The 26,043-nt window shown below is 43.7% G+C and overlaps 2 protein-coding genes across 3 annotated transcripts; one reads left to right on the top strand and one right to left on the bottom strand.

Annotated features, from left to right (window-relative positions):
- Window positions 1–1,344: 1,344 nt before the first annotated feature.
- On the bottom strand, window positions 1,345–4,221 carry mats (MOB kinase activator-like 1). Of its 2 annotated transcripts, XM_077634158.1 has the most exons (3): window positions 4,083–4,177; window positions 3,453–3,532; window positions 1,345–2,701 (listed from the first exon to the last, which is right to left on the bottom strand). In XM_077634158.1, the coding sequence occupies exons 2-3, from the start codon at window positions 3,461–3,463 to the stop codon at window positions 1,921–1,923; spliced, it is 792 nt and encodes a 263-aa protein (XP_077490284.1). In that variant the 5' UTR covers window positions 3,464–3,532; window positions 4,083–4,177; the 3' UTR covers window positions 1,345–1,920. The 2 variants fall into 2 exon arrangements, with proteins under 2 accessions (XP_077490284.1, XP_077490285.1); XM_077634159.1 differs by lacking the exon at window positions 3,453–3,532 and having other exon boundaries at window positions 4,083–4,221.
- A 3,250-nt stretch (window positions 4,222–7,471) lies between these two features.
- LOC144101122 (protein Njmu-R1-like) lies at window positions 7,472–23,052 on the top strand. Its single transcript, XM_077634157.1, has 11 exons — window positions 7,472–7,697; window positions 7,854–7,952; window positions 8,665–8,787; window positions 9,388–9,522; window positions 12,647–12,704; window positions 15,244–15,363; window positions 16,402–16,466; window positions 18,326–18,459; window positions 20,555–20,655; window positions 21,114–21,184; window positions 22,846–23,052. Exons 1-11 carry the CDS (start codon window positions 7,594–7,596, stop codon window positions 23,018–23,020), a joined length of 1,185 nt encoding a protein of 394 aa, XP_077490283.1. The 5' UTR covers window positions 7,472–7,593; the 3' UTR covers window positions 23,021–23,052.
- The last annotated feature ends 2,991 nt before the right edge of the window (window positions 23,053–26,043 follow it).

The following is a 26,043-nucleotide window of genomic DNA, read 5'->3' as shown; positions in this document are numbered from 1 at the left end:
TTAACTACTTTAAAACCCTGCCACTTTTTTGTGTTAGCATTTGAAATGGCGACGCAATCGCCGAATAAAGCCGTATCGGCGGTCAGGCTTCTCTGCCGTGCACAGCGACGGGCAAGGGTTGCAATTAATGATGACGTCATGTACGGTAGTGCTACATTTCCCATGTGGAAACGGTTGCTTTTAGGAAGAAAAACAGCGCCACCGAATGTGAAGCCCATGAGGCCTTGTTTGGCGGCATCGGACGACACATACGGCAGCATGTGTGTGAAGGCAGGGGACATCTTAAATTTCGGTAAAAATGACGTCATCCCCATTCCCCGCATTTCTCCAACGCAGTGAGAAGAACTTGAACATAGTTGTGGTATTAATCAGCGATTATGCCACCATTTTAAATGCTACCGCAAAACAACTTGGCATGCTTTACCTAGAACCTTCATGTATTCGAATTCTGGAACAACTCCGAATTCTCAAAAAGCCACTTAATTCCCCTTAGGCTGCGTTATGTATGCAAGCGCATTGCTGCAGTTCGTAGATGCTTCGCCCCCTTGCCCTCATGCAACGCGAGAGAAACCTCAGCGTTTGCCAGCTTCAGGTCACGTGCCCGAAAAAATAAAATGGCTATCTTAAATGCTAACGCGTCGTTTTTATTTTTGTTGGCGGTGGTGGTGCTTTGCCTCCTTGCATTCGGGCACTTCAGAAAAGTAATCACGGCGGTTGACTGCCGCTGCATGTCATCTTTTCATGTTGCATGCCCTCACGTACGCTTGCACATGTGCAGTTGGTAAATAAGCGTATTATATGACCACAATTTCTCAAAATTGTAAACGTAGTAGCTGGAAAATTGTGTTATCTGGGAACATATTACCGGAAGATATATAGCGCAACTCTATGGGACATATTTAATGACGAGTTTGAGGGTACCAACTGGGAACGCAACAAGGTTTTACTGTATAATGTCGGGCTTCGACACACGTGGCAGTTTAATGAGTCATAGTGTCAGGCTGGCAACCCCGCATACAGGGAATGGAATAATAGGAATGGAAGAAGATAGGGTGTAAAAGTTAAGTCGTCAATACTCTGATGTCGGTTCATAGGAAAGAGCTGCCATAACTTCTAGATGATGAGTACTATAGCTAGGCTACTATTCATAGTGCATTGTCTTCGTTCCCAATATGGCAGCAGTACCAATCAGTGGCACTGTTATGGATTGGCAGTGGTGTCCCAGGCATTGTCATCTTGAGAATAGCAGAGCCCTCTTTTTCCGTTAAGAATTGCTTTAAATTTTGAGAGCCAAGGTTCTTTCCTGAAGACAAGGGTTTGGTCAATTCTTCATTTACATAAGTATTAAAAGCAGGAAGAAGTCATATTTTATTCTTCTTACAGTCAAAATATGAGGTGGTTCCTGAGAACGCAAAATGCCTTGTCGGCATACTTTCACATCTCGCCATGAAGTATCTTTTTCTTCCTAAAATATCAACCAAAACAGCACAGAAAACATTTGACACAAATACGAGCCTCGAATTTGCAAGTACGTACACCTGCATGTTGCTCAGTGCAGCTTGAAGCGCCACTGACAGAGAGCTTACATTTCAGTTGCACAATAGCACTTTGCACACAATTTAGACCATGTGCAAATGGTTGGCAGTAAAAAATTTCCACTGTTATTTAAACACCGTGAATTGCCAAATATACACTACAAGGTCTGTGCAAACAGGCGGCAGTTTTTTTAAAGCTGTGCTTAGTACCAGAACATAAACTTGCTTTAACATGACAAAGTCAGCCTTTGTGGATATGTGAAAATATTTGCATCCAGCTTGATAATTATTTTTTACTGAAATGGTACAGAATGTAAAAAGTCAGTAATTTATGCTTCAGCTATATTTATGTCATGTAAAGAAATGGAAAATGAAATGTTATGTTCTAGCGCGACGGATTGCTGTCCCTGTCCTTACTGGTAAGCTTTTCAATAAGCTCTTGCAGAGGCACTAATTCACGCTGATCGATAAGCCCAAACTCCTGGACAAAGAAGATGAAATGCTTGAAGCTGGTATTGAGGTGTGCTTCCTCACCCAACTGTACCACCTCTGAGAAGTGCTGGTGATAGATGTGTGCATACACTCGAAACAGCCGCTTCAAAATGGTTTTTGCAATAGAGAAAAAGTTCTTGGGGAACGGCACACCTATCTTAGAAGGGAACAGGGCCTCGTCGTCAAGCTGGTCCTGTACCCAAGTCATGAGATAGTCGATGTACTTGGGGGCGGAGCACTTGATGGGCTTCTTCACTGTCTGGCCGTCCGCCCAATGGTACTCGTACTTGGGGCCCGCCGACATAACGGCACAGCTGCGCTCGGTGCAAAACTCGGTCACTGTTCCATACAACATGTTGATCTGGTTGAAGAAGTCCACCGTGTTGACAGCCACCCACTCATTGAGGTCCTCCCCCTCGGGCAACATGACAGCCAGGCGCAGGTTGCCCGAGCCAAGTGTGGCTGCTGCCTGCTTCATGAGGTCATACTGGTGCGTGCCTTCCGGGATGTTCTTCTTCGGTTTGAAGGTCTTTGACGAGCGACCTCCGAAAAGGAAGCTCATCTTGATGTCGTGCGTCGATTGATATTTTGATGCGAATACCAAATTCCAGCTGTTTGTGTTATGCGCAAGTGGCCATATGCACGAACCCGTGACCGACGGCACCAGAAGCTTGCTGCGTGCAAAGAAAGTTTTGTTAGAAATGCTGCAGAAAATTTCGCTAATAATTTTTTGATAGTGGATGCAGGCACTTCTATGTGTCCTGATGCTGCAGAGCCAATTTTGAGCTATGCGGTAACTATTTGAACACTTAGACTGGGGAGCACTAAATTCAAGACAAAGGGACAACACCACACAGGAACACCACGAGACGAGAGCGCTCTTGTCTCGTGGGGTTTCTATGTGGTGTTGTCCCTTTGTCTTGAATTTAGCGCTCCCCAGTCTCAGCATGCACGACCAACTAGCCCCCTACAAAGCTTTACTAACTATTTGAAACTGATGCAAGGTCAGCTGACTCGCTGAGTAAATGCAGTCAGGTGAATGACTGGTTAAGGGTGATGGTCCATTACAGGGCACCTTATGTGTGAGTGAGACTTGTCGAATTTAGGGCTAGGCATAAGAACTGAATGTTGAGTGAACTAAAAGGCTGGGAAAGACTGACAATAAGAATACATCAGCTTTGCTGCCTTCCAGAATATGAAGCAACCTTTTACCTTTTCACTTTTATTAGACTTTTGGCTACAACACTTCACCACAGGGCAACACATTCAAATTGTAAAATGAGCAGCTGGTTCACAATGTGCAGCGTTTTTGTTTTGTTTTTTCAAGCTAGAAACTGGAATGAAGGTAAACTTAGAACATGCCTTCTTTACGCATTACATGCAGATAAATTGCAGGCAAACTTCAAAAGTGAGTTCCTGTATCACCAGGTGGGCATGGATGGTGAAGTGTAGATGAATGGCTATGCTGATGCGATTTTGGAAGAGGATCAGTGATGATGAAGGCCCTAAAAATAAAAGGCATGGCATGAACACGGCTAACATTATCGATAAAAACTTCAAAGCGCACATCAATCTCCAACACACATAGGAAACTTGGTGCCTTCTATTGCTAAACATCGTCAAATGCAGACAATAGCACCATGTCGATATAAAAGTTTTTGTGTCATACTTTCAGCAACCGTAGCTTTCGCCAGATGCCACGTCTCAAACCATCAAATACTGAGGTCATAGACTGAAAACTGAGCCTATCCCAAGTTAGTATCTATTCCACAACAAATTTGAAAGATTATAATGCTCACTCTTCAACAACAAAGCTACTTAGCTGACACAGACAACTAACAGCTAGACTCAAATACATAATAAAAACTTAGCTGACATAGACAACTAACAGCTAGACTCAAAATACATAATGTGATTGTTGCTTGGACATGAGCTGGTTCCGTGATTCTATATCTTGGTCGAAATAATTTTATGTCGGCATGTCACCAACGCTGGAAGCACTCCTGGCTTGAAATCGTATGCATCGTTTCAAATTTGATCGCCAGGCATGCTTACCATGCTGTTCGGGGATAGATGAAGAGATGGGGAAATGACACAACAAGGACACCGGCTGTAGAATGGCATCAGTCAGGAACGCTTTACACAGCCTCTACATGCCAAGTAACTTCTCAATCGGCTCATACTTCCACGCATCGTCCTTAAGCTTCTCGCTGATTGCGCGCAGTTTCTGCAGCCTCTGCTCGTGCAACTCTGAAACAGAGTAAGCAGATTAAATTATGAACACTAACTCTAACTGTAATAAATCTGTGTTGCCCAAAATATAATCACTATACAGGCATGAAGGTGACAAGAGCTGGTTCCACCTAAAAAGGAGTTTATATAATACGTGATAGGCTCTCCTCTAGAATAACCACTATACCAGAGGCACTACTTGGATGAGTGAAGATGGCTTTTCATCAACAGTATTCCTATAACTGGCCTTCTCATACCAAAAAGGTAAAAAAATTAGGCAGCGCTTATTCTACAGATCGCCAGAACAATTTCCATGCTCAAACTCTCCCAGTACTGACCATTGATTGGCTACAGAAAATAATGTGCCACTTAGAGGTGACAACTAATTTCACAGTAGTCTTTGAGGAAGAAAAGCACTCCGGACACTTCGCATCGCATTGCTGTTATATGTTTTCATTGAGTGATATTTGACTGCTTGTCGGGTCCCAAGTGCCTGCATGCATCTACATATTTAGGCTATCGTTTTTGAGATAGTCCTCATGTGAGCTGAATACAACCCAGCAATCCTGGTGCGGAATCACCTCTCCTATTGTCACTTTTTGCATGCTAAAAGGTCTGCGCTCCTCTGCTGTCTGCCGAAGTACGTGGAAATTCCCCAGGGGGGAGGTTGGCACATTTTGACCCGCTGAAGTGGCTGACTAGTTGCTACCGCGGCAGCTTCATGACACCTAAAAGAATCTAACAACAACCATCTCTGAACCGAATTACGCAGCAGCCCGTAACAGAGGAAGGCGCGAGCAAGAACAAGTAACCAGAAAAGACGCGCACACTTTCATGCACAATTGTGGGTTCCCCGCTGCGTGCAAAAATGTATTATTTCGCTCAGGTGCTCATGACTACAGAATCTAGTGCCTCAGCAAGTTTATGTACTCTCCTCATAAGGGGTTTCAGAGGCCCTTTTAGATAGAGGTTAAAAAAAAATGGGGAAGTAGACAAGCTATGACATCGGCAACAAATTTTAAAGAAGTACTGACACCTAATTTTAGTTGAGTTTTCTTCTTTCGAATGATGCATTAGAGATTAGAATACCTGGAACACCCCGTGGTATTCACCTATGACCGCTAAATAATTTATAATTAAATTTTTATCTCATGCTGAGTCCGTTTCATCAACCGAATGATGGCTACGACATGTAGTTTACAGTTAGGTCACATGAGGCACAAAAGAACCTGCAATATAAGCACTGATATGTAGTTTTAATTAACTACAACTCTTGAACCAGCCTGCTTCAAAAGCTGGCATGACAACAAAAGACGTATAAGCAGTTATGCTGCCATTTCTGTCGTGCCTCACGAAACCAAAGTTTGATAAATCTGCACTAATCCTAGGCTTCCGAACTTCCAGAGTGCAGAGTCAAGTGGGAATGGAAAACAATTTCATATCTCCATAAACTTTCCCCCCAAAAAAAGCATAAAATGCCATATTTTCATCATTAGGCGCAGAAACGTCTGACCAGGACATAGCTAGTATGCGTCGAAGAAATCCAAGTTCCCTGATGGGATTCTTTGCAGAAACAGGGGAGACCAAGTTCCTTTAATTTAATATGTTGTGCTTTTATACAGGGTCTTCCGTTTTTATGTGCCGGAATTAAAAAACTGCTGTGCGCAAAATTCTGGCCTAATAGAGAGCAAACAGCGCGCACAAGGTAGATTATTATGGCCTAAGTTGTTTGAGATATAAATAAACATCGGTACCTGCCTGTATTTGATGGAATTGGCGAGAAACTGTTCTCGGCTACGGTCGAGTGCAGTTTTTGCAGACGCGAGCCAAGCAGCCGGCCTCACAGGCTGCGCCATCTGCCGGACGGAGAGGCAAACGATGTCTAGGCTTTGTGGATGCGAGAAGCGCGCCGTATGCCTCCCCGTCCGGCAGATGGCGCAGCCTGTGAGACCGGCTGCTTTGCTCGCGTCTGCAAAAACTGTACTCGTAGTCGAGAACAGTTTCTCGCTAATTCCACGAAATACAGCCAAGTACCGATGTTTATTTAGATCTCAAGCAACTTATGCAATAATATTTTACCTTGTGAGCGGTGTTTGCTCTCGATTAGGCCAAAATTTTGCGAGCAGCAATTTTTTAAAATCCGGCACATAAAAACGTGTCTTTGTATATAGGCAACTGGTCACTGAGGTCACGTGCCATAGCGCCGGATATTATGTCTTTGCATATGAAATAAAGAATACTTTCTTTCAACTAACCAAATTTATTCAGATCATCGTTTGTGTCTATGCTGTTTTGAAACAAGATGAATCCTGACAGTTTCTCCAACCACTCGCCTCCCACAGTTCTCGAAAAAAAAAAAAAAACGCATCTCACACCGCTCAGCTGCACACTCCGTCGCATACTATCTGCCGCTGTGCGCATAGTTGACGACACGAACGCAACACATGCGAAAGCAAAACAAGTAATTTACCTTACCTTTCTCAAGAGAAATCTGGCTGACCTCGACGTCGTGTTCGAATTTTATGCTTGCCTTTGGTGACGTGTGGTCGGAAGTCTTGATCCCTATGCGGAACAAGAAGAGGGTCACGACCCTAACCTGACAAGACAGTAATAATTAATGGGATAATTAAATGAGCCTTACCGACGGGGTTGACGACATACTGAGGCTTCTCCTTGAACAAAACTTTGCGAATGTCTTCACCCGCTGAACGTGCGGCCATCCTTTCTCTAACAAGATGACATTAGGACTATAATGATCAAATGTTGGTGATGATCAACGACACCATCGGCAGCAGCCAGTTAATTAAACGAGTTGAACGGCCACAACAATCAGCTGTTACAGTGATACCAACGGTCCCAACAAGTTACTAGACCAACGACTGCGATTGGATTGGATTGATGCCGTACTATGAAGGGTCGTCTGGGTTTTTAACAACTGTTACTTTCGCTTTTCATTTTTTTATTTAAAAATTACGAGTACACTTTAAATATAAAGGCGGAGCTAATTAAGTGGTCGTATGTTTTATTTATTTTCAACTTTATGCACAATTAAGCTTTACATGATGTTTCTGAGAAGATTATTTGTGACAATGTCTATGACCAATAATAAAACAGTTATGAACTAATTATTAATGGCTTTCAAAAATTAAAATGTGCTAAGATTTTGATTTTAGTTGAATAAATGAAAAGCGAAACTGAGCGAAATCAAAGAAAGTATGAAAGCGACATTCAAACATGGCTGCTCGCAGGTGGTTATGTGATTGATGCCGCGAACAGCGACTTGTCGCGACTACATGAACGACATCTGCGGCAGAGCCACAATACCGAATTAACCATGGACAGCACGGGATACGATTCTTCAGCCAGCACGCAGTCTAATCAGTCGTCGGCGTCTGTGCTTCGGGGAACGTTTTATGCCGTGTACCTTTACACCAACAGGTAAGCCGTCCAACCCAAGGTTGACCACACGTTACATTCATCTCTTAAAAAAAACATTCGCTGCTCTCCAAAGGCGAAGGGTGCTGTCTTGTGATGTTTAGAGTCACTGGCGTTTGGCTGACAACGACATTCCTTTTGCTGCCCATGAACAATCAGCCCCAAAACCCAGCAGCAGTCCGAAACCGAAACCTCGACTGATGAAGCGTCCCAAAAGCCACCACCGCCGAAACCACCGAGATCTCAAACGAAGGAGAGGTGGGTTAATTTCTGTTCTTATTACTTGAAAATGGCTTCGTCTTAGCTTGCAATATCAGGCCACGATAGTACTCGAAGGGTCCTGTAGTTCGCGGCAAGCCAGCCGTTGCTTCAGCATTTAGGAAGCAAGTAATACAACCACTGCTATATACAGTGAACGTTATCGTCCATGTAACATGCCTGCATAGTCACGTGGCGAGTGAAAATCCCTACGTCACTGACAAGTAAAGAAGAAAACAGCCAGTGTTAGTCGACTGTTCAGTTATGTGTTTGCCGCTACACGAGGTCCATCCTCCCTTAAAACGACAGTAATCCAGAATAATGGATTGCTGGGCGAGATGGTGCATGTTGCTAGAGAACCGCTGCTCAACGCCGACGGCATAAGAAAGGGAACTACACATGCGCTCATTACCTACTGTTTATTCGACAGAAATGAGACGTGTATGTATATATCCACATGGCTCATCTCTGTCGAATAAGACGTGGATATATATCTATAGATATATACACACTCATACACACCAAACTTCAGCACGTGATACACCGCATAATCCCCCCGAACCCAACCAGCAACACAAAATCATTTGAGCCTATAGATCAAAAACGCCTACTATTGCTGAACCCTTCTTAACCCCAGGCACATAATAAAGCACTAGCTGCTATCGTTAACCCATTCCTTGCAACTTTCATATGGCTTCATTTTTGCTTTCAGTCTGTCACTACTTGCTACCGACCTCGGTGCTGTGGCTGAGACGGATCTTCGCTGTTTTGTGATCAAGAAAGTTGCCCGAGACCTGCAAGACACAAGGGGAAATGTGGATGCCATAGAAATAACGTAAGCGCTTTTTTATGCTTCACATTCCCTTAATTACTGCTTGTGACAAACAACCTTATCAAACATACCAAGCATATAGTGCAAACCCAAGCTGACTGATTCATTACTCTCAATGGTAACAGTGCAACGATATAAATAGACTGCCCTGTTGCAGACAGAAGCACTGGGCCAGGTTCCTTGACCTTGAGATTTGAACTTATTCTAACCGTGGATTTAGCGCACAGGTGTTAACTACACAGACTCTTCTAGTGTCAGAGTTCATATCTAGCCTTGCAACCAGTTTTTCTGCATAGATGCAATAAAAAGATGCATAGGATGGCTCTTTGCACACAAGTGCTCATCGTGCATAATAACTTGCTCTGTAGTGCTAGCCTCAGATGAAACAGCACCTGCCATCATAGCTAATGAAGCTAGTGGTTGGATTGTAGTTTGTGAGCCTAAAATTCGTTTTCACAGTATTGTGCTCCTCTTTCTGTTTATGATATTATACTTTATGCTGATATTGTAGCACAAGATAATTTTAGTTTGTGTAATACATGATTAAATGATTGTTTCTTGCACTATTGTGTTCACTCATGTACGAGGTGCATCACACTGCAGGTTGGGCGAAAAGACTACTGTCACAGCAATGTGTTTCCACCAGGCCTTCAAGAAGGAATCTTCTGATCCAGAGAAGAAAGAGCATCAGGCGTATGTCCTGTGCTTCATCGCTCCTGACGATGGGACCTTAGATTTGTATCCTTTGCATACAGTATGCAGGGATAAGGTGGCCGCAGCTGACACAGAACAGTGTTAATTGGAGAGGTAAGGAAGGAGGTTTTCGTCCTGCAATGGGCACTTTCAGGATGGTGGTGATGATATCTTATCTGGAGGCACAAAGTTTTTGAGCTGCTGAATTCTCAAAAATGTCGCCTTTAACCCCCGAATGGGCACTTTTCTTCCCAAAATGGTACCAATATCGTCATTTCGTGTGCATGCAACAATCTGCGGAAAACCAGAAAAATGCTTTAGGTGAGCATTATTTGCCTTAAACCGGACACAGGGCACCAGGAAACACACGACAGGCTGACTCTTACGAGTCCACTAGGGTCTTATAGAGGCAGACACTGCGGATAATTGCGTCCAGTTTCTGTTGCCAGTAAAAATCAATTTTGTGGCTCTTTCTGGGCATGTCAATGGTTGTTGGACAGCAGACAATGGATTTATTAGTGAGGAAATTGCATTTAAGAATTTTCCTGGCACTTGATTCAAACTCATAACGTCTACACCAAAAATGGCTGCGTGATTAACGTGTGGAAGAGAACGATGGGTTAGCCTAGCCTCGGTGATCTGTGCCCTAAACACTATATCGACACACCGCTTTTTACGTACAAAAATGACCAGTAATGGTGCCACCTATATTTCATTTTCTGGCTTTTTCTAGGTTGTAATCGGTACAAGTAATATCTTTGTCGTAAGAATGCGGTAATCTATCATCACAGGCCAACATCAATTTGTCTTCAGTGTTTCTTCTAGAGGAGTCGTGATTTTAATGACGTCTTGAGAGATTTGACGGTGTTCAGTTCTCATTGTGCAGCAGCTTGCTGGAGTCTCTAAATGTTATCTTTTCAATCTGGCCCTTGAGAGCAAAAAAGAAGTGCAGGACCTATTTGCCGCAACTACTTACCTAGCACCATGCACTTGTTAGCTGCAGTCAGTTCTGTCAATCTTTCTTTCAGACGCCCCAAACAACATATCTGTTGAAGGCAACAAGCTACGGTGCTGCTTAACATACTTTTACCAAAGACAGAAAAGCCGTGATTGTTATGAGCTTTGTTCAAGGAACTGGAAGAATTTTTTAAAACAGATGCTTGGGCGAGTTGGTAACTCATTATAACCAGAACAGCGCGCACTAAGACACGGACACGAAGGGAGACACGGCACATACAACTGCTTGCATATAATGGAAAGTACAGCTGTAATCATCAAGTCTTCAATAATGTCGCCCAACTACAGGTGTAGACCTTGCATAAAAATTTAAGCCATTTGTAAGTTATATAAATGCAAGACATGACATTGATCAAGAAGTACATCTTATTATCTTTAATTATTGTATGTGTTCAGTCTACAGGGTAATGTTTAAAATATCACATGATATTAAACATGAAAATCTAATTTATCATTCCTATCTACCGTATGTACTCACGTAATGAGCACACTTCTTTTCCCATAAACTTTGGAAATTTGAGGGTGCGTTCCTTATGCAGGGTAAAATATTCTGAAAAAAATTTGAATTGTGAAATTTGAAAAAATGAGACAAGTAGTAGGCTGGTTGATTGAATACTCGGCTAGGTACGACTGATATCCTAAATAGAATTGCACTCTTCAGCACTGTTTCCATGCTCGAGAGCATAGTTATCAAATTCTATCTCAAACCCACTTGTATAACTCCAGTAACGGCTCACAATGCTGTCTAGAGAGAACACTAAATTTCACTCCAATACAACTCAGAGCATACAGCACGAAGTCCAACAGATACAGGTTGGTACAGTCCTTAATTTGGCAGATGAAAGAAAGAAACCCTTTGTGACTGAGCATAATTTCTATTGGTTGTCGGATTCCTCACAGAACATTCTTATTGGCTGTTTGTTCATAGTGTGCAGTTTGTAGTTTTAAAATTTGACATTATAATTAATCATTAAGCAGAATTCACTATCATCATCAGCAAACCCTGTTAAGTGGAAGGGTGTGTTCATTATGTGAGGAAAATTAAGTGTACTACCTGACAGCGAAAGTAGCGGGTGTGTTCATTATGCGAGCATCTTCATTATGCAAGTAAATACTGCAGTAGATTAACCGGTTACAAAGCACTCCCTTGAAGCATATTCAATCAGTACGAAGTGTCCTTCAACCAGATTGAGTGGCATTTTCTCAACTATTTCTCCTTTAAACCTTTAAACAGTCCTCAGAAAGGATAAAAAAAAAAAGTTAGAGAGCCCAGACCAATAGAGCTTTGCCAGGCTTACAGCCAATTTAAGATAAATTAAAAGGAGCAAAACGCTCACAAAAAATTTGGAAGATGAATAACTCTTAAAAATAGAAACACAAGTCTTGCCTCGAGGCAAACATGCCAAGTCACAATTTGGGGAAACATAAAAATGATGCAAACACAGCAAGGCAGACAGGGAATGCCAGGTGAGGGAAGCAGATGTCAGTCAGTGGGCTGTGTACATAGGGCATTGTGTTCGCGTGAACTAATGCAGGAATTCGAAACCATAACGAAATGGGGTGTATTAGTTGTCTCAAGGTTGCGAGGCGGAAAATGCAGACGTTTTGCACAACCGACCACTGTGCCTGAAAATGTCACTCTTTGTTCGAGTGGCTTGCACGAACGCCGAGCTGATGGCCGACGTCGCTGCTTCGTCTTCTTTTCAGCGCGTCTGCTGATGATGGAGACGTTGCTCCTGCAGAGTGAAAGCTCGGACTCGCTGATCAGTCTTAAGGCCCATTCGCACCTGTGATTCTCAGAGGTTGTGTGATCATTCTAATTGGAAAAGGACAGTTGCAAGTGAACACATTGGTCAAAACGCTATAGTCGCATGCGAGTCGCAAACCACTAACCAAACAACAATGCGCTGAAGTGAAGGGAGCTTGTTCCACATCCAGCTCCTCATTGCCGGCCACAGTCAAGATCGATAACTTTCGTCCCGAACTAGACCAACTCGGGAAAGGGACCCGTAGATTTCCCTTGCAAATGTGAACATCAGTACTGTCGAGTCGCTCCCTGGTTGCAGCCGGCCCTCCAGTCGTGCTTTGTTCGCAACTCGCAAGTGTAAATGGGCCTTTACTGAGTGCTCTTTCCTTAACGGTATTGTACCAGGTACTGCACGGACCTGGAGCGCTTTGGAAAATCGCTGCTTCCACTACTCACCGACTCGGTGCGTTGTTTCAGCATGTTCTTTTAATTACCATTCCTTTATGACGTAGTCAGCTGTTGTGAGGCATTGTAGGAAAGGAAACAAAAGCCAGAGAAAAGGAATACAGAATAAGAACAAAGCTTGAAGTAATAAATTTTTAAAACCAAGAATAGGAACTGACAAAGGACTAATAACTTTCCATGTGACACAGCTGTGCGAATAATTGGCATTGACAAACAGTAGAAAAAGCTTAATAATAGAGGTGAATAGCGCAGTTCTTTATGAAGTGTTGCTCCATTCTTTTTGTTCGTAATTACTCTTTGTTTAATGCATTCTTTTCTTTTCAAGAAGGAGTCTCCTCTCTTTAATCATATATCCATGCTTGTACACCTTCTCCAACAAAAAAGCCTTCATTGAGCACTGCAGTTACCCAAGTCGATAGATAATCAGAAAGATGGTTCGTGCACTTCCTGACTGCATTATGGTTTTGTATTATTAGGTGGTAAGGCTATAGTTATTGTCGTGTTTTTCCTGTTCAGCTGCCTGCCAAAGAATTGTGTGTTGGGTTTTTTGTTGAGCTTGCTTATTCACTGTCGGTCGCTGGTATGTTTTTTGCACTTCTCCAATGTGTAGAGTGTTCCATATTTATCTTCCGGTTAAAAAAAATTCCGGTGCGCTAACAGCCTTATTGGGAGTAAATCACTGAAAATGGCCTTCGTTCTTTGAGATGTAGTTAAACATCGGTACATTGAGTGAACTTTTGCGGGTACGAGCTAAGCAGCTGATCCGAGAGGTTACTCTACGTGCTGAAGAAAGAAATGACCGACAGCCCGGCTTTGTGGGTGGGCGAGTTGCATTGCACATTTGTTTTGAAGGTTACCTTGGCATTTTCACGGTGTTTTAATTAGAGAGATGATGGCTCTTCCTTTTGATGTTAATTTAAATGGGCAGACGAATAGACGTCTTCATGGGGCTGCACAGCTTAGCCCTCCTTGTCGAGCCAAACCGTTTCTTGTTTCTGCAGCTGGCAGGGGGTGCAGCCTGTTTCGGCTAGAGTCACTCTAGTTTTGGCTTCTCAGCCAGCCTTTTCGATAACTGTACTTGTAGACGACACCAGTTTTTCATTCATTACAGAAAATCCAGGCAAGTGCCGACGTTGAATTACTTATCAAATAACATAAACCCAAATTTTTTTGCTTAGTGAGCAATGCTTGCCCTGAAATAGGTCAGTAGTTAGCATAGGGGAATTTTTAAAGGTCCAGCACCCAAATGGGCAAGTCTGTGCATATGCTCATTGACGTTTGAGTTTGGTGTTTTCAAACGTTTTAACAACCTTAGGTGACAACTGGTTCTGTCCTGCCCTTCCCATGCATCAGTCTTTGAGTTTATTTTGTTTAATAACTTGCCACACGTCAACTGGCGGAAAATGGTCTCCTCTTAGAGCATGAAATGCTCTGTAAGCGACTAGACCTGCCTTTAAATTGATCTAGCCAGAACGGATATCTGTTAACGTAGCTGGATTGGCTGTGACTCGTGTATGGAAAAAGGGTGCAGCAATACCGCTATACCATTTGTTTGGCGAGTTGGTGCTCACGGTAATCCATAACAGCGCGACAGACGGGACAGAGAAGAGAGGACACAACACAGAGCACTGACTCACGACTAAAACGTTTATTGGCCGCCAGCCAGTATAAATACTGCCCTGGTGGCCGGGAAGGAAACAAGCACGCTTGACTTGCGTGACATTCAAAAACGCCAGTACATCAGGCACGTGTCAACAGGTAAGGGTCATACGTGCGAGATATCACCGCTACGGCAGGCACAAGTTAGCATTCACAATCAAGGTAACGGTTTTCCTTATCTGACAGTGCTACAGAGGGAGCACTGATACATTGGTCTGAGGTCCTAGCTATCAGGTGGGCTTCCATTATTTCTCTAGCCAGCGAGTCGCGGTTCTTTGCTATCACAGAGCTCTGTGTTGTGTCCTCTCTTCTCTGTCCCGTCTGTCGCGCTGTTATGGAATACCGCTATAGCTGTCCTGTCCCCGTCCTTTTTCAATGAAGGACCTTTCGTCTCTTTGTTGCCTGTTGTTGCTATCCAGCAGTGTTCGTTATGCGATTTTCTGGTTGGAACGCCATTATTGTGAAAAGGGTTTGTGCTTTGACTTGGCTCACAAATGACTGTAACATGCAGTTTAGTCGAAATGTAAAAAGGAAAATGACAGCGATAACATTGAGAGAGAAACAGAGCAGCGTTTATTACATGATAAACTCGAGTCGGAGGTATTATGGCTGAAATAATGAAGAGTAAATTAATAATGCACAGAGCCAATAACCAGGCATGCATTTGCGTGCTGGACTAGATGCCAAGGGAAGGAAATTGAGTTCGGTAATGGCAGAAAGTCTGATGATGCAACGAGGTTTGGAAATTTACTGAAATATTAAAGCTGGAGATGATGCGCGACAGGCGTAGTAGGAGGACACTAAGACCTTATTACTGCTTGCAGTCTCAGCTCAATATGGCCAACGGTGATGATGATGCATTTTCTTTTACCACTCAGGAAATTGACTTCAAGTCGACGCTGACCAGCTCTCTGGAAGAGTGGCACTACATCTGTGTCCTGTACATGAGCCGTTGCATTGAGGCTCTCTCTGAAAACATCGCTGTACTGCTGCAAGCGGTATGTTCTTGAGACTTGTTTGATGTGCTGCAGAGTGGACTTAGAATGCCTCTGGGATAGCCGAGAAGTTAACAAATGTTTACTACATCCAGGCGCTACAGCTTTGCCACCATCAAAATGGGGCTGTTGTAGCAGGGAATTGAACCTGCCAACTTAAGCTCAGCGGCTGGACATGATAGCCATTGAGCCACCTTAAAGGGACACTGAGGGCAACTACGTCCAGTTAGTGTCCTGAGTAAAAAGTGATTCTCTTGCTGTTGCTGCCAATATTGTCATTTTTCCGGCATCAAAAGATGCCTTTATCGCCGAAAAAATTCGATTTAAAATCTTTCCGCCAACCGATTAAAACTTTGGACATCCTAACCGAACAGGACAGGTTGGCACCTTTTTGAAGTGAAGGCCTGTGTAGCATGGCCTCATGGATCTGCGGATAAATCGGTGTTAGCGGATGAATTTGACCTGCACAGTTGGAGGATGATGACGGCAGCCGCGCATTGCTTTTTGGTCTTTTCTTGCCTATAAAACCTCCGCTTTTGGTGAGAGTGGTCTCTTTGAGATTAGGATAAGGCACTCTATCGATACAGGCCATGTTCAATTTATTCTTAGTGTCCCTTTAATGACTAAAGATTTTGGACGCCATTCAGAGCTTGGACTTCTGAGCACATAGCTTGGAATTCACAAATTTCTGTGGGCCTGATACATATTCTGGCACTTCCGTGTTACTGATGACCTGACTAATGTCATTTACTCTAGTCCTCAGCCTTTTAACTGTGCATCCGTAAGTTGTGCTTCACTACCCCTGCGATATGAAGAGAATGGCCAAGCAGGCAAAGCTAGATGCAGCCAGAATGGTGTATTCTGAAGTGTTCCAGAATTCTTTGTAAATTACCTATGCCTATCATTCAAGCTAGCGGCTGAAACTAAGTGGCTTGAAAGGTGGTGGTTTTTGCTGGCTCACTGGAACTGCCATGCTATTTCCTGTTAGCTGGAAAAAAATCTGTGAGGGTTGTGACATAATAGCGGCCATTGTTTTCGCAGGCCTTGAGCGAGTCCCCAGTGAAGGTCACTACTGAAAACTCTCGGGCGAAGAGCGACATTGAAAAGTGAGCATGCACTGCTTCTGCTCTCGCGTAGTTGAGGTTTTGTGTTTCGGTGTGCAGCTTGAGTAAGCTGCAAGTCAATCTCAGCCCTTTCTTTGTGACAAATACAAAGTGTACATTGCTAAGCCTCTGGACTTGCTTTCTAGGGACCATTGAAATGAACTCAGACTGATTAACGTACCGCATTTTTTCTGTGTTAAGCATACTTCAAAATTTTGGCCATCTTGAGGGACCTATAACTTGCAGTGACGAATGGCATAAAAACGTTTGTATTTGGAGAGCTGATAGTGTACTAACAAGGTCAAACATATAATTGGGTACAACTTAGGTCTGCAGTGACCGCTACACAGAATTCCTTTTCCTTTTTTTTTGTTGCCTAAAGAAAAAGCTAACCACAAGACAAAGTCATAAGCTGATGTGTGATGCCTGTGGTTTGTTTGTGATAGTAAAACATCAAAATCTGATCTCGTTTACTGTTGTGATTTTCAGCAGAGTAATGCATGATGCCATGGACCATGGCCAATTTTTATCAACTGGTTATATTCTACTATGGTAACAAATCAAGATATATGAAAAGTACCTGTACGATAGCTTTGCCTCTTAGCTAACAGTCTGAAGCCATTGCAAAGACTAAAAGTAAAAGAAAAAAATGCTAACCAAAGAATAAGCAGCTGTTGGCTATGATTTATACCTCTGCGACATGTGCACAAAAAATGGCAATAAATGCTTAAATCCTTAAGTTTGTTCATGTCATTATTTTTGGGGTTGTCGCTACATGTCTATATTTAATGTCATTATACAAAAGTCATAATGACAATAGCACCTGCCAGACAGTCAAAAATTTCACCCGGACAGTGCTAATGAGCATAATATCTCGGCAAACTCATTCAAATCTAAGACAAAAATTATTTTGCAGAAAATGCCACTGTTCTTGCTTGACAGGTCGAAAAAGTCACCATAAACTTGCATGTCAGGACACAAGCCAAAAGTATTAATCAAAAGTGCTGATAAAAATGGTGCCTTTCACATCAAAGATGCAGTAGAGATGCCTCATCTGACTGAAAGTTGTGAATTAACCATTTGCTACTGGTTAGGAAGCTGTTGCTGACAAAGTTACATGCTTTTCTGCGTGTGAAATGGGGCAAGAGTACGTATTGCTCAGGCGAATGAGTTGCGGCTAACTCAGTCAGTCGTGAATGGCAGTAAGACTAATGTCATTAAATTTGAGTGTGTGGCACTGTGTGAATGCCATTAAAACTTGAGGCAGTAAGCACTTAATGGCATTATATTTGTTACCATGTGGCACGCATATGTTTTTTTTTGTCCCCCTTGTAGCCGATGAAGTGTTGTTGCCGGAGAACAGATCCGATATCAGCACTGAGTGGCAGACTTCATGTGGATTCATCCTTTCATGCATCAGTTTATGTCCGTTGTCTTTCTTCCACAAGTATTACTTACTCAGCAATTAGCCATTGCTCTGTGCCTGCAAGAAGTGTTGCAGTCGTCATCTTGCCGCCAACTAAATGATGCGTCTACCTGAATGTGCATACATTATAGTGACATGTGTTCAAGTATAGCTGTGTGGGCACCTTCAGAAAAAGGGCGGATGTTCTATTCCCACTATGTGCATAGACTTCTGATTCATATAGTACATTTGGCTGTTACAAGTTAGTCACTCCTCCTCATGCGTGTTATTGATTCAGTGTTAAGTTCCGACAGTACAACATTTACAAGCTCAACTGGTAGCCATTTGTGTGTTCTAGACTGTGATTGTCTACAGCTCACATTATACTTACTGACCTGGCAGGCTTAAATCCACTCTTTTTGACGGTCACTGCACGCTTATTTTCTTTCTTCAACAGGTTCATGGAGTCCTGTAACCTTCATGGCCTCGAAACCCAGAAAGAAGAGCACAGTGCGGTGGCCAGTGAATGCCAGGCTCCGGCAGCTGTTGAGATCCTCTCCGACGGCGACAGCCTCAGGCCTGTCAGCACAGGTTGGCTGTGGCTAACTGATAGCCATTTCGTTAATACTTTACTGATACATTTGAACAGATACCACCACAAGGGATGAAGTTAATGCAGGCAAAGTTAAAAGTAATTTAGTAATGCAGGGATTAGCCTGGCAAATGTTAACGAAGGTCATTCAGTCCAAGGCGATGAGCAGATTAGGTTTTGAATATGGTGGTTATTCAGAAGTAGCACTTACTTTCACAGAGCCAGCTGATCATTGAGTTCATGACACTTCCACAGTTTGTGGTGGAAGTAACTGCTGATACCCCTCCCCGAGGATGGAGTAGTGAATGTGTGCCTCAAGTTGTAGTGAGCCTTTCTCCTTTTTCTAAATGGAATTGGAGAAAACCTGAGCCTGCGATAAAGACACTAAAGGACCACCTTTTCTTTTCTAACATACTGCATAACAGCACAGAATCTGAAAATGCACAGTAATTAATTTCTGGCAGGATTTTCACTTTCTCGCACCGCAAAGCTACTGTGGTCAATAGCAGCATGTTTTCAGAAGGTGACTGCAGATAAGCTAGAGGGTGCACATATTCAGCTACCAAGACAAGCACACTTTGTGACTGCCATGGATCTGGTGGGTTAGTTAACTTGATTCCACTTGAGCAGGCCAGCTTGATTGATGGGGCATGAATGTTGTAGAGAAGCAGTCAGGACGCATTGCTGACTTTCAACAGTAATGAAGGCAAGACGGACCAAGCGGAAATATAAACGTTAACATTGACGAAGAGAGGCTGTGCACATGACAACGAGGGCAGAAGTAAAGGCAGGCAGTGAAGAAGTGAAGCTAACCTAGATTCAGTAGGTGCCAATATGAAACACGCTAAACAGCTGTAAAAAGAAGGAACTGAGAAGGGTCTAAAAATTAAGGCTAAAGCCACATCCACAATCACAGGGGTGTCAGCAAGAAACACAGCCAACAAATAAAACCCTATGTGCACAAAGTGGGATCTGCATTGGACCGAAAGTACTTCTAACTCTACCTTGCATCTTGCGGCAGGAAACTTCAAACCACTCTGACTGGCGACTCTAGAACAACAGTGTTTCGGTGCACGGACGAATACCTTATCTCATGCTCTGTGAACGCTCAACCAGCCGTCACGTGTGGGTTCGTAGAAAGAACATCAGCCAGTTTTCAAGACAGTGTGTCTCAGTTCACCTTCACTCATGAGCTGCTTTAGGGCAACCAAATCGTATTCCTGGACGTCCAGCTCTTTTTCAAAGGTGGGCAAGTGTGCTTACACTATCGGTCTCAGAGTAACAAAGGTCTCCCTTATTTCAATTCATGCCGTTCGAAGACTGTCAGGAAGGTAGTTGCCAACATGGCATTGAAGTCTGGCCTTGTGAAATCATGCCCACATCAGATGGGAATGAGTTAATGCGAAGCAAATAAGATGGCACGACACTGGCTATGCCTCGGTAACCCTGGCAGTGATAAGTGAAACCTCAGAGCCTGAAATGCAAGGAAGCTACAACAACAGAAAAAGCTTGGGTTAGCAAGAATACCGCCGTTTTGCCATATGGTATGGTCACAGTTTCACCCATGATCTCGGGATGATTGCAGCAAGACAGGGAATTAAGATTCTGTGCTGAGTGACCAAAAAATGTGTATGAAATGTTCCACCAAATGAACTGCAAAATGCAGAAAATGAGCTGCAAAAATGAGCTGCAAGATGTGCATCCTGCAAAGAGGATGTCATTTATACCTTTCCTCTTATAGCGGTAGATCATATATTGTACAAACTGGCTGGCAGGTGCGTAAATCCTGTCTACTTCTTTATGCCATCTCGTGTCCCATTGTTCAAACTGGCCTACACAAATGCACCTTGGAAGCTTTCAAATGAAAAGATCTGTTCAATGTTTTGGAATTTGAAATTGTTATTTGTGTGACGGGTTAAATATCTATAATTTGGACAGGAAAAATGAAAGCTGAATTCATGAGAATGGCACCCCTCTCGGAACTGCTTTACGCATGTTTTGTTTGTGCAAGTCACCAAGTATGTTTTTGGTCTGATGACTTGTTGGCATCCTTTGTTGAAATTCGTCATGCTCTCTCTCTTTTTTTTTTTACAGAGGCCTCTTCATTCTGTGAGCGCTGGGCAGCTCTGATGGTCAAATCCAAAGATGATGGACCACTCATACTCCGCCGCATCATAGAGGGGTTCAAGATCCGAGTGAGTGTGTCAAACGTCCTATGCAGATTTGCCCTTGACAGATGGTACCTTTCATGTGCTTACAATCTTTGTTGCATGTGAATGTATTCACCATAATCAGATACACTGAAAATCCGTAATCTTACAGTTGCATCTGTCTGTCATGTCGGCCATCTCACATCCTTCAGTTCATCTTGAAAATGTGCAACTGTAGGACACCTGTGGCTCGAGAAAGCTAACATAGCATCAGAACACTTCATTTTTTATTTCCCACTTAAAATGCTTTTCAGAAAAAAATATGTGCCATTTATCCATCTTAAGGAACTGGTTCTATTTGTAAGACTGGAGCACGTTCTTTGCTGTGCAGATTTTTTTGGCATGCTTCAACATTTTGTAATCCTTTTACTTTTCATGACACTCGATAAAACATTCAGTGAGCTCCATTACCTCTATGCATTTCGAAACTTTTTTTTTTTCAGACCATCCGAGACATGAACCTGGTGAAACGACTTGTTAAAGAGGCAGAAAATGACCATTACGCCCTGTTTAAGTAAGTGTTCGTGGCATGTCTGACGTCAGTTGAATGCTTATTTTGTCTACTTCACTGAATGTTTTATTAATGATGAAAGCACATTGGATACGCAACCATTCGTTCACCGGAGACGTTACTAGAGACACGCTTTTTGATTCAACTAACTAGCCGTTGGTTCCGACTTGCTGCGTGACAGTTAATGCACATTCACACTTGCGACTAGGAAATGCCACCAGCAGTTGCTTGCGACTAGAGATCGGTTCACATGCACCAATGTTCATGCTTGCAAGGCTGATCTGAGGGTCACTTTCTCGAATTGGACTTGTCCGGAACAGGAGTTGTCAACCTTGGCTGTTACCAGCATTGAGAATCTGGAAATGGGACAAGCTTCCAATCGTCTACGCGGTTCCGCCGATTCGTTAGCGATTTGCAATTTGCAGTCACAAAGCTAGCAAATCAAGTAGCATGTGTCTGGCCTGTGACTGTCGCTTTTTGGCCAAAACGGTCGCACAGCCTCTGCGACTTGCAAGTGCGAATAGGCCTTTGAGGTCCGTTATTTCTGATTTTTATAAAAACTGAGTTAACTGATTAAGATGCTAGCACAGTGCTGTGAGTGGTTAGCTTTTGGATTACAAATCAAAGTTGGTCTGTGTCAATAAATTACTCCTTTCTAGTGACAGTGGAGTTTTGATAAGCTAGATAAGGTAACAAAAAAAAAAATGCTGATGGCCTAGGTCTGTTTCGCCAGGATATACATAGCGAAAGTGAGGCGACTTCTGGATTGGAAGCGCTAATATATGAAACCCGTGCATTCACTGGATGCATCCTTATTCATGATTAAAGCTTGAGCCGTCGTGGCGAAGTGGTAGTATCTCCGCCTCAAACGCCAAAGGCCTGGTTCGATTGCCAGCCTCGACACAGCTTTTTTAAAATTTATTTAGTGAGTATGCAGGGGTTTCGGTGGCTCCCATAGATGCTGCCACCGAATACGTTGGTTAGCTGTTAAGCGCTTAAGAGCGGGTAAGGGTCGGGGCTGGTGAGGGCGGCTCCACGGCGAGGCACGCAGTGTGACGTCATGCCAGATGGCACGGCGAGCGCGCGGCATCCGCCTAGCTGCAGTGGCTGCTAGGCAATGGCTCAAGGTCTGTTTCTATGCCTAATCGGAGCACCGCCACAGCAGAATCGCAAGTTCGTGGCCAGTAAAGCTTTTGCTTTAAGACGGAAGTACAGTTTTGCCACCACCACCATTTTCACTAACAATTCTCTGAGGTTAGGACATGCCCCAGGTTAGTTTCAAACACTGATAACGTAGTTCCTAAATGCTCCATTTTTAAATCTAATTTCTTCAGCAATACACGGGTCTTTTGCTACCGAACAAACGTCGGCACTGCTACAAAGAGGCAAAAACTCTATCCCTGCCAAGAATGAAAATTGGGTGGAGTCTTCAGTGTCCCCCTAAACAAGGTAGTTTGTTTTCCTCTTAACCCTGTGCACTTATATCTTTGTTTCGTATGCATTTTACCGTCATGAATGATAAATGGATCCACCTCCTTGAGTGAAAATCACTCCGCTTAATTACCTTCCTTGGTGATTAAGCCTTGGTGGGGAGTTGAAAAGGTTTGTCTGCTTTGTTTTTGTGATGGCAGTGTGGTCACAGCAGCATCTTTTAATTGGTGCAGTGCATACCAGTTTCTGAAGAAGTGCGGCTACTGGAACACACTGCTCCAGAGAGCCATCAGTGAAGGCTCAATACTGGCCACACCTGAAGGTCAAGAGGTCGTTGACCTGCTACAAGAAAGGTTAGCTGCCAATGCCCTCGCTGGAAGCCAAGTACCTGTTCGAAACTCTGCCTGATTGTTGACTTCAAAAATAAAAGCTTGTTTTCATAAGCAGCTAGTTTTTGGTCCATAATCTTTGGCACTCTCCAACAAAGTCACAAGTATCAATACCGCTAGGTGAGCAGTGGTCTAGAAGCATGTTACCAAGGTTTGAAAAAATTGCTGGCAGTTTTGCATTGCTTAGCATGAAATATTGTGCGAAAGCAGGTTTTAAGAGAGTTAGCTCTTATTCATCATGTTTCTAGATTTCTTGGGGGTCTGCTACCACCTCCCTTCCACGTGAAATTTTCCATGTCTGAGGAATTCAAGATGGCGGCCCCCATAGTAAATCGATATAGCAACCCAATTGGTGATTTATTGGTGATGTCATTAGTATATTGAATAGGTGGTTGATTGGTGATGTCACTGATATATCCTATAGGCGATTGATTGGTGACATTACTTATAAATCCAAGAGGTCAAATTTGTATTTCCATTGGTGTACCTCACTTTAATCTCATTCATATCAATTCCAGTAAACCAAACAGCAAAGGCTCCTCTGGAAGTTGGGCATCTTTTTGTAGGTGGACACCAACCTGCCATGTACCTGTAAGCGCGATTGAGGTGTCCACAGACCCAGGAAGCCAGTTATGCTCCTTTCCTTTTCTCAAAATCAACAGTCAGCATCCTTAATTGTCAATGCTGACCTACTAAAAATTCGTTTTTTAGGAAAGGAAATGGCGCAGTCTCTCTCTCACATCTCCGTGGACCTATTGCTCCAGTACCACGTTTCTGCCAAAACGGATGCTAACCACAGGTTGGCTCACAACTGATACCTGATTTATTATCTGCAGCGGGTCCTTGGACCCAAGATATTAAACATATTTTTGAAATATGGCGGAGTGCTTGGCTTGAAGCACTCTGGCACGGGTCGGCCCCGTATTGCACTGCCTCCAGGATCGGCCCGGGGCATATGATATGAGCGCGACGCGTCTTTTCTTTCACTCTTTGCTCTCCTATCCTTTACCCCTCCTGCTGTCAGCACGCGGCAGCGAGCGTGGCTCGGCTTGAGCCAGTAGGCAGGCCCGTGCACTTTCCTTTTCTTTCTTCCTCTCAGAAACATCAGTCAGTCAGTCTGCCAAAACGTTGTCAACGCACACGGTGGCTCAGTGGGTAGGGCACTCGGCTACTGATCCGGAGTTCCCGGGTTCGAACCCGACCGCGGCGGCTGCGTTTTTATGGAGGCGGGACGCTAAGGCGCCCGTGTGCTGTGCGATGCCAGTGCACGTTAAAAGATCCCCAGGTATTCGAAATTATTCCACAGCCCTCCACAAAGGCACTTCTTTCTTCTTTCACTCCCTCCTTTATTCTTTCCCTTACGGCGCGCGCGCGGTTCAGGTGTTGCATGGGCGATATGTGAGACAGATAATGCGCCATTTCCTTTCCCCAAAAACAAATTTTTTCTTTCACTCTCTTCTTTATCCCTTCCCATACAGCGCGGTTCGGGTGTCCACCGAGATGCGAGTTAACTGTCTCACAGTTAACAGGCACCCCAATCGCGATTGTGGCAGAAGCGGTAGTGACAAAGAAAAAATAATTGGTTTTGGGGGAAAGGAAATGGCGCAGCTATCTGTCTCATATCTTTGGACACCTGAACCGCGCAGTAAGGGAATGGATAAAGGAGGGAGTGGAAGAAGAAAGGAAGAAAGAGGTGCCGTAGTGGAGTGGAGGGCTCCGGAATAATTTCGACCATCTGAGGATCTTTAACGTGCACTGACATCGCACAGCACCACACGGGCGCCTATAGCGTTTTGTCCCCATAAAAACGCAGCCGCCGCGGTCGGGTTCGAACCCGGGAACTCCGGATCAGTAGCCTAGCGCTCTAACCACTGAGCCACCGCGGCGTTTAAAGAAAAAAAAAAAGAGAATTGGTTTTAAGGAAAGGAAATTGCGCAGTAATTACTGGGTCATTTCCTTTCTTTAAAACCAATTTCCATTTCTTTGTCACTACCGCTACTGCCACGCAGCTCAAAGAGCGATTGCGGTGCAGCTGCCTCTTTCATGGTACTGGCAGAGTACTTAATATCAGGAAAATGGAATTAACCACAGAAGCGAATTGAAAATTTAGTTCTTGGAAACCTGGCGTAGGTAGATGCTAAGCGTATTTATAGTGCTTGCTGCACAAGAAATTTGCTGAATGCAGTGCTTTCACAGTGCCATAATACGTAGTAACAGCTGCGGTGCCGAGTACTATCAACAGGGAAAGTAAAGAACCATTGAAGTGTCAAAAATTTAATTGGACGACAGTTTAACACTGCATTCATCAAATTTCGAGCACAATGCATGTTTGAATAAGGGTACTTCACCCTCTTAATAGAAGGTTAGAGGTCAGTCTGGTAGCATTTAAGTTTTCACACACCCTATTTTATGCAGCTCTTGTCAATAAATCGCTGAATATCCGATCAAAAAAAAATTACATGCCCTAATATAGACATGGTGTCTGCACCCTGAAAATGTTGATGCATTAAATAATGCAAAAGTACTGCTTTGAATCCATGAAATGCTGCGTTCGGGGGAAGGAAACCGGAGGATGCGCATTAAATTCGACCTAGATCACTTCCAGCTCCATTCCCAGGACCTCGGCTCCACCTCCCAAGCTTGACCCGATATCAAGGTCATGACAGTGACCTACATCACTAATCAAGTACCTACAACGCGTACACAATTCGAGGACTGGCTCTAAGTACTGTTCAAGGTGTCGGCGAGAGGATCTGAAAGATTTGAACTAAGGGACGGCTTCGCCACGTAGCTTGTATCCAGCAAAATTAACGTCACGCCATGCACCCCCCGCGCACCCTTACACCGTTCCCCTTGACAGCACTTTTTGTCCTTGACGAGTGCCTCACTTAGAAATTTTGATGTCACGCCAACTTTTATTCGGAGCAGCGCTCCCAGCAGTGGATCGTCGGGGTGCTGCCGACAACTCGCTTCGATCGAACAAGCTACGCGGTCACGCGGGTCCACAAAAGTGCCATGTGTCACGTTACGGAGGCAACCATG

The sequence above is a fragment of the Amblyomma americanum genome, chromosome 8, assembly GCF_052857255.1.
Source record: "Amblyomma americanum isolate KBUSLIRL-KWMA chromosome 8, ASM5285725v1, whole genome shotgun sequence".
NCBI classification, from domain to species: domain Eukaryota; kingdom Metazoa; phylum Arthropoda; class Arachnida; order Ixodida; family Ixodidae; genus Amblyomma; species Amblyomma americanum.
Note: the sequence above shows the minus strand (reverse complement) of the source record. Positions and strands in the feature narration are given on the sequence as shown.

Excerpts from the sequence above, each read along its gene's own strand:
- LOC144101122 (XM_077634157.1), top strand. The coding sequence starts at position 7,594 with ATGGACAGCACGGGATACGATTCTTCAGCCAGCACGCAGTCTAATCAG. Across the intron at positions 8,788-9,387 it reads GTGGATGCCATAGAAATAAC|GTTGGGCGAAAAGACTACTG; the intron begins GTAAGCGCTTTT and ends ATCACACTGCAG. Across the intron at positions 20,656-21,113 it reads TAGAGGGGTTCAAGATCCGA|ACCATCCGAGACATGAACCT; the intron begins GTGAGTGTGTCA and ends TTTTTTTTTCAG.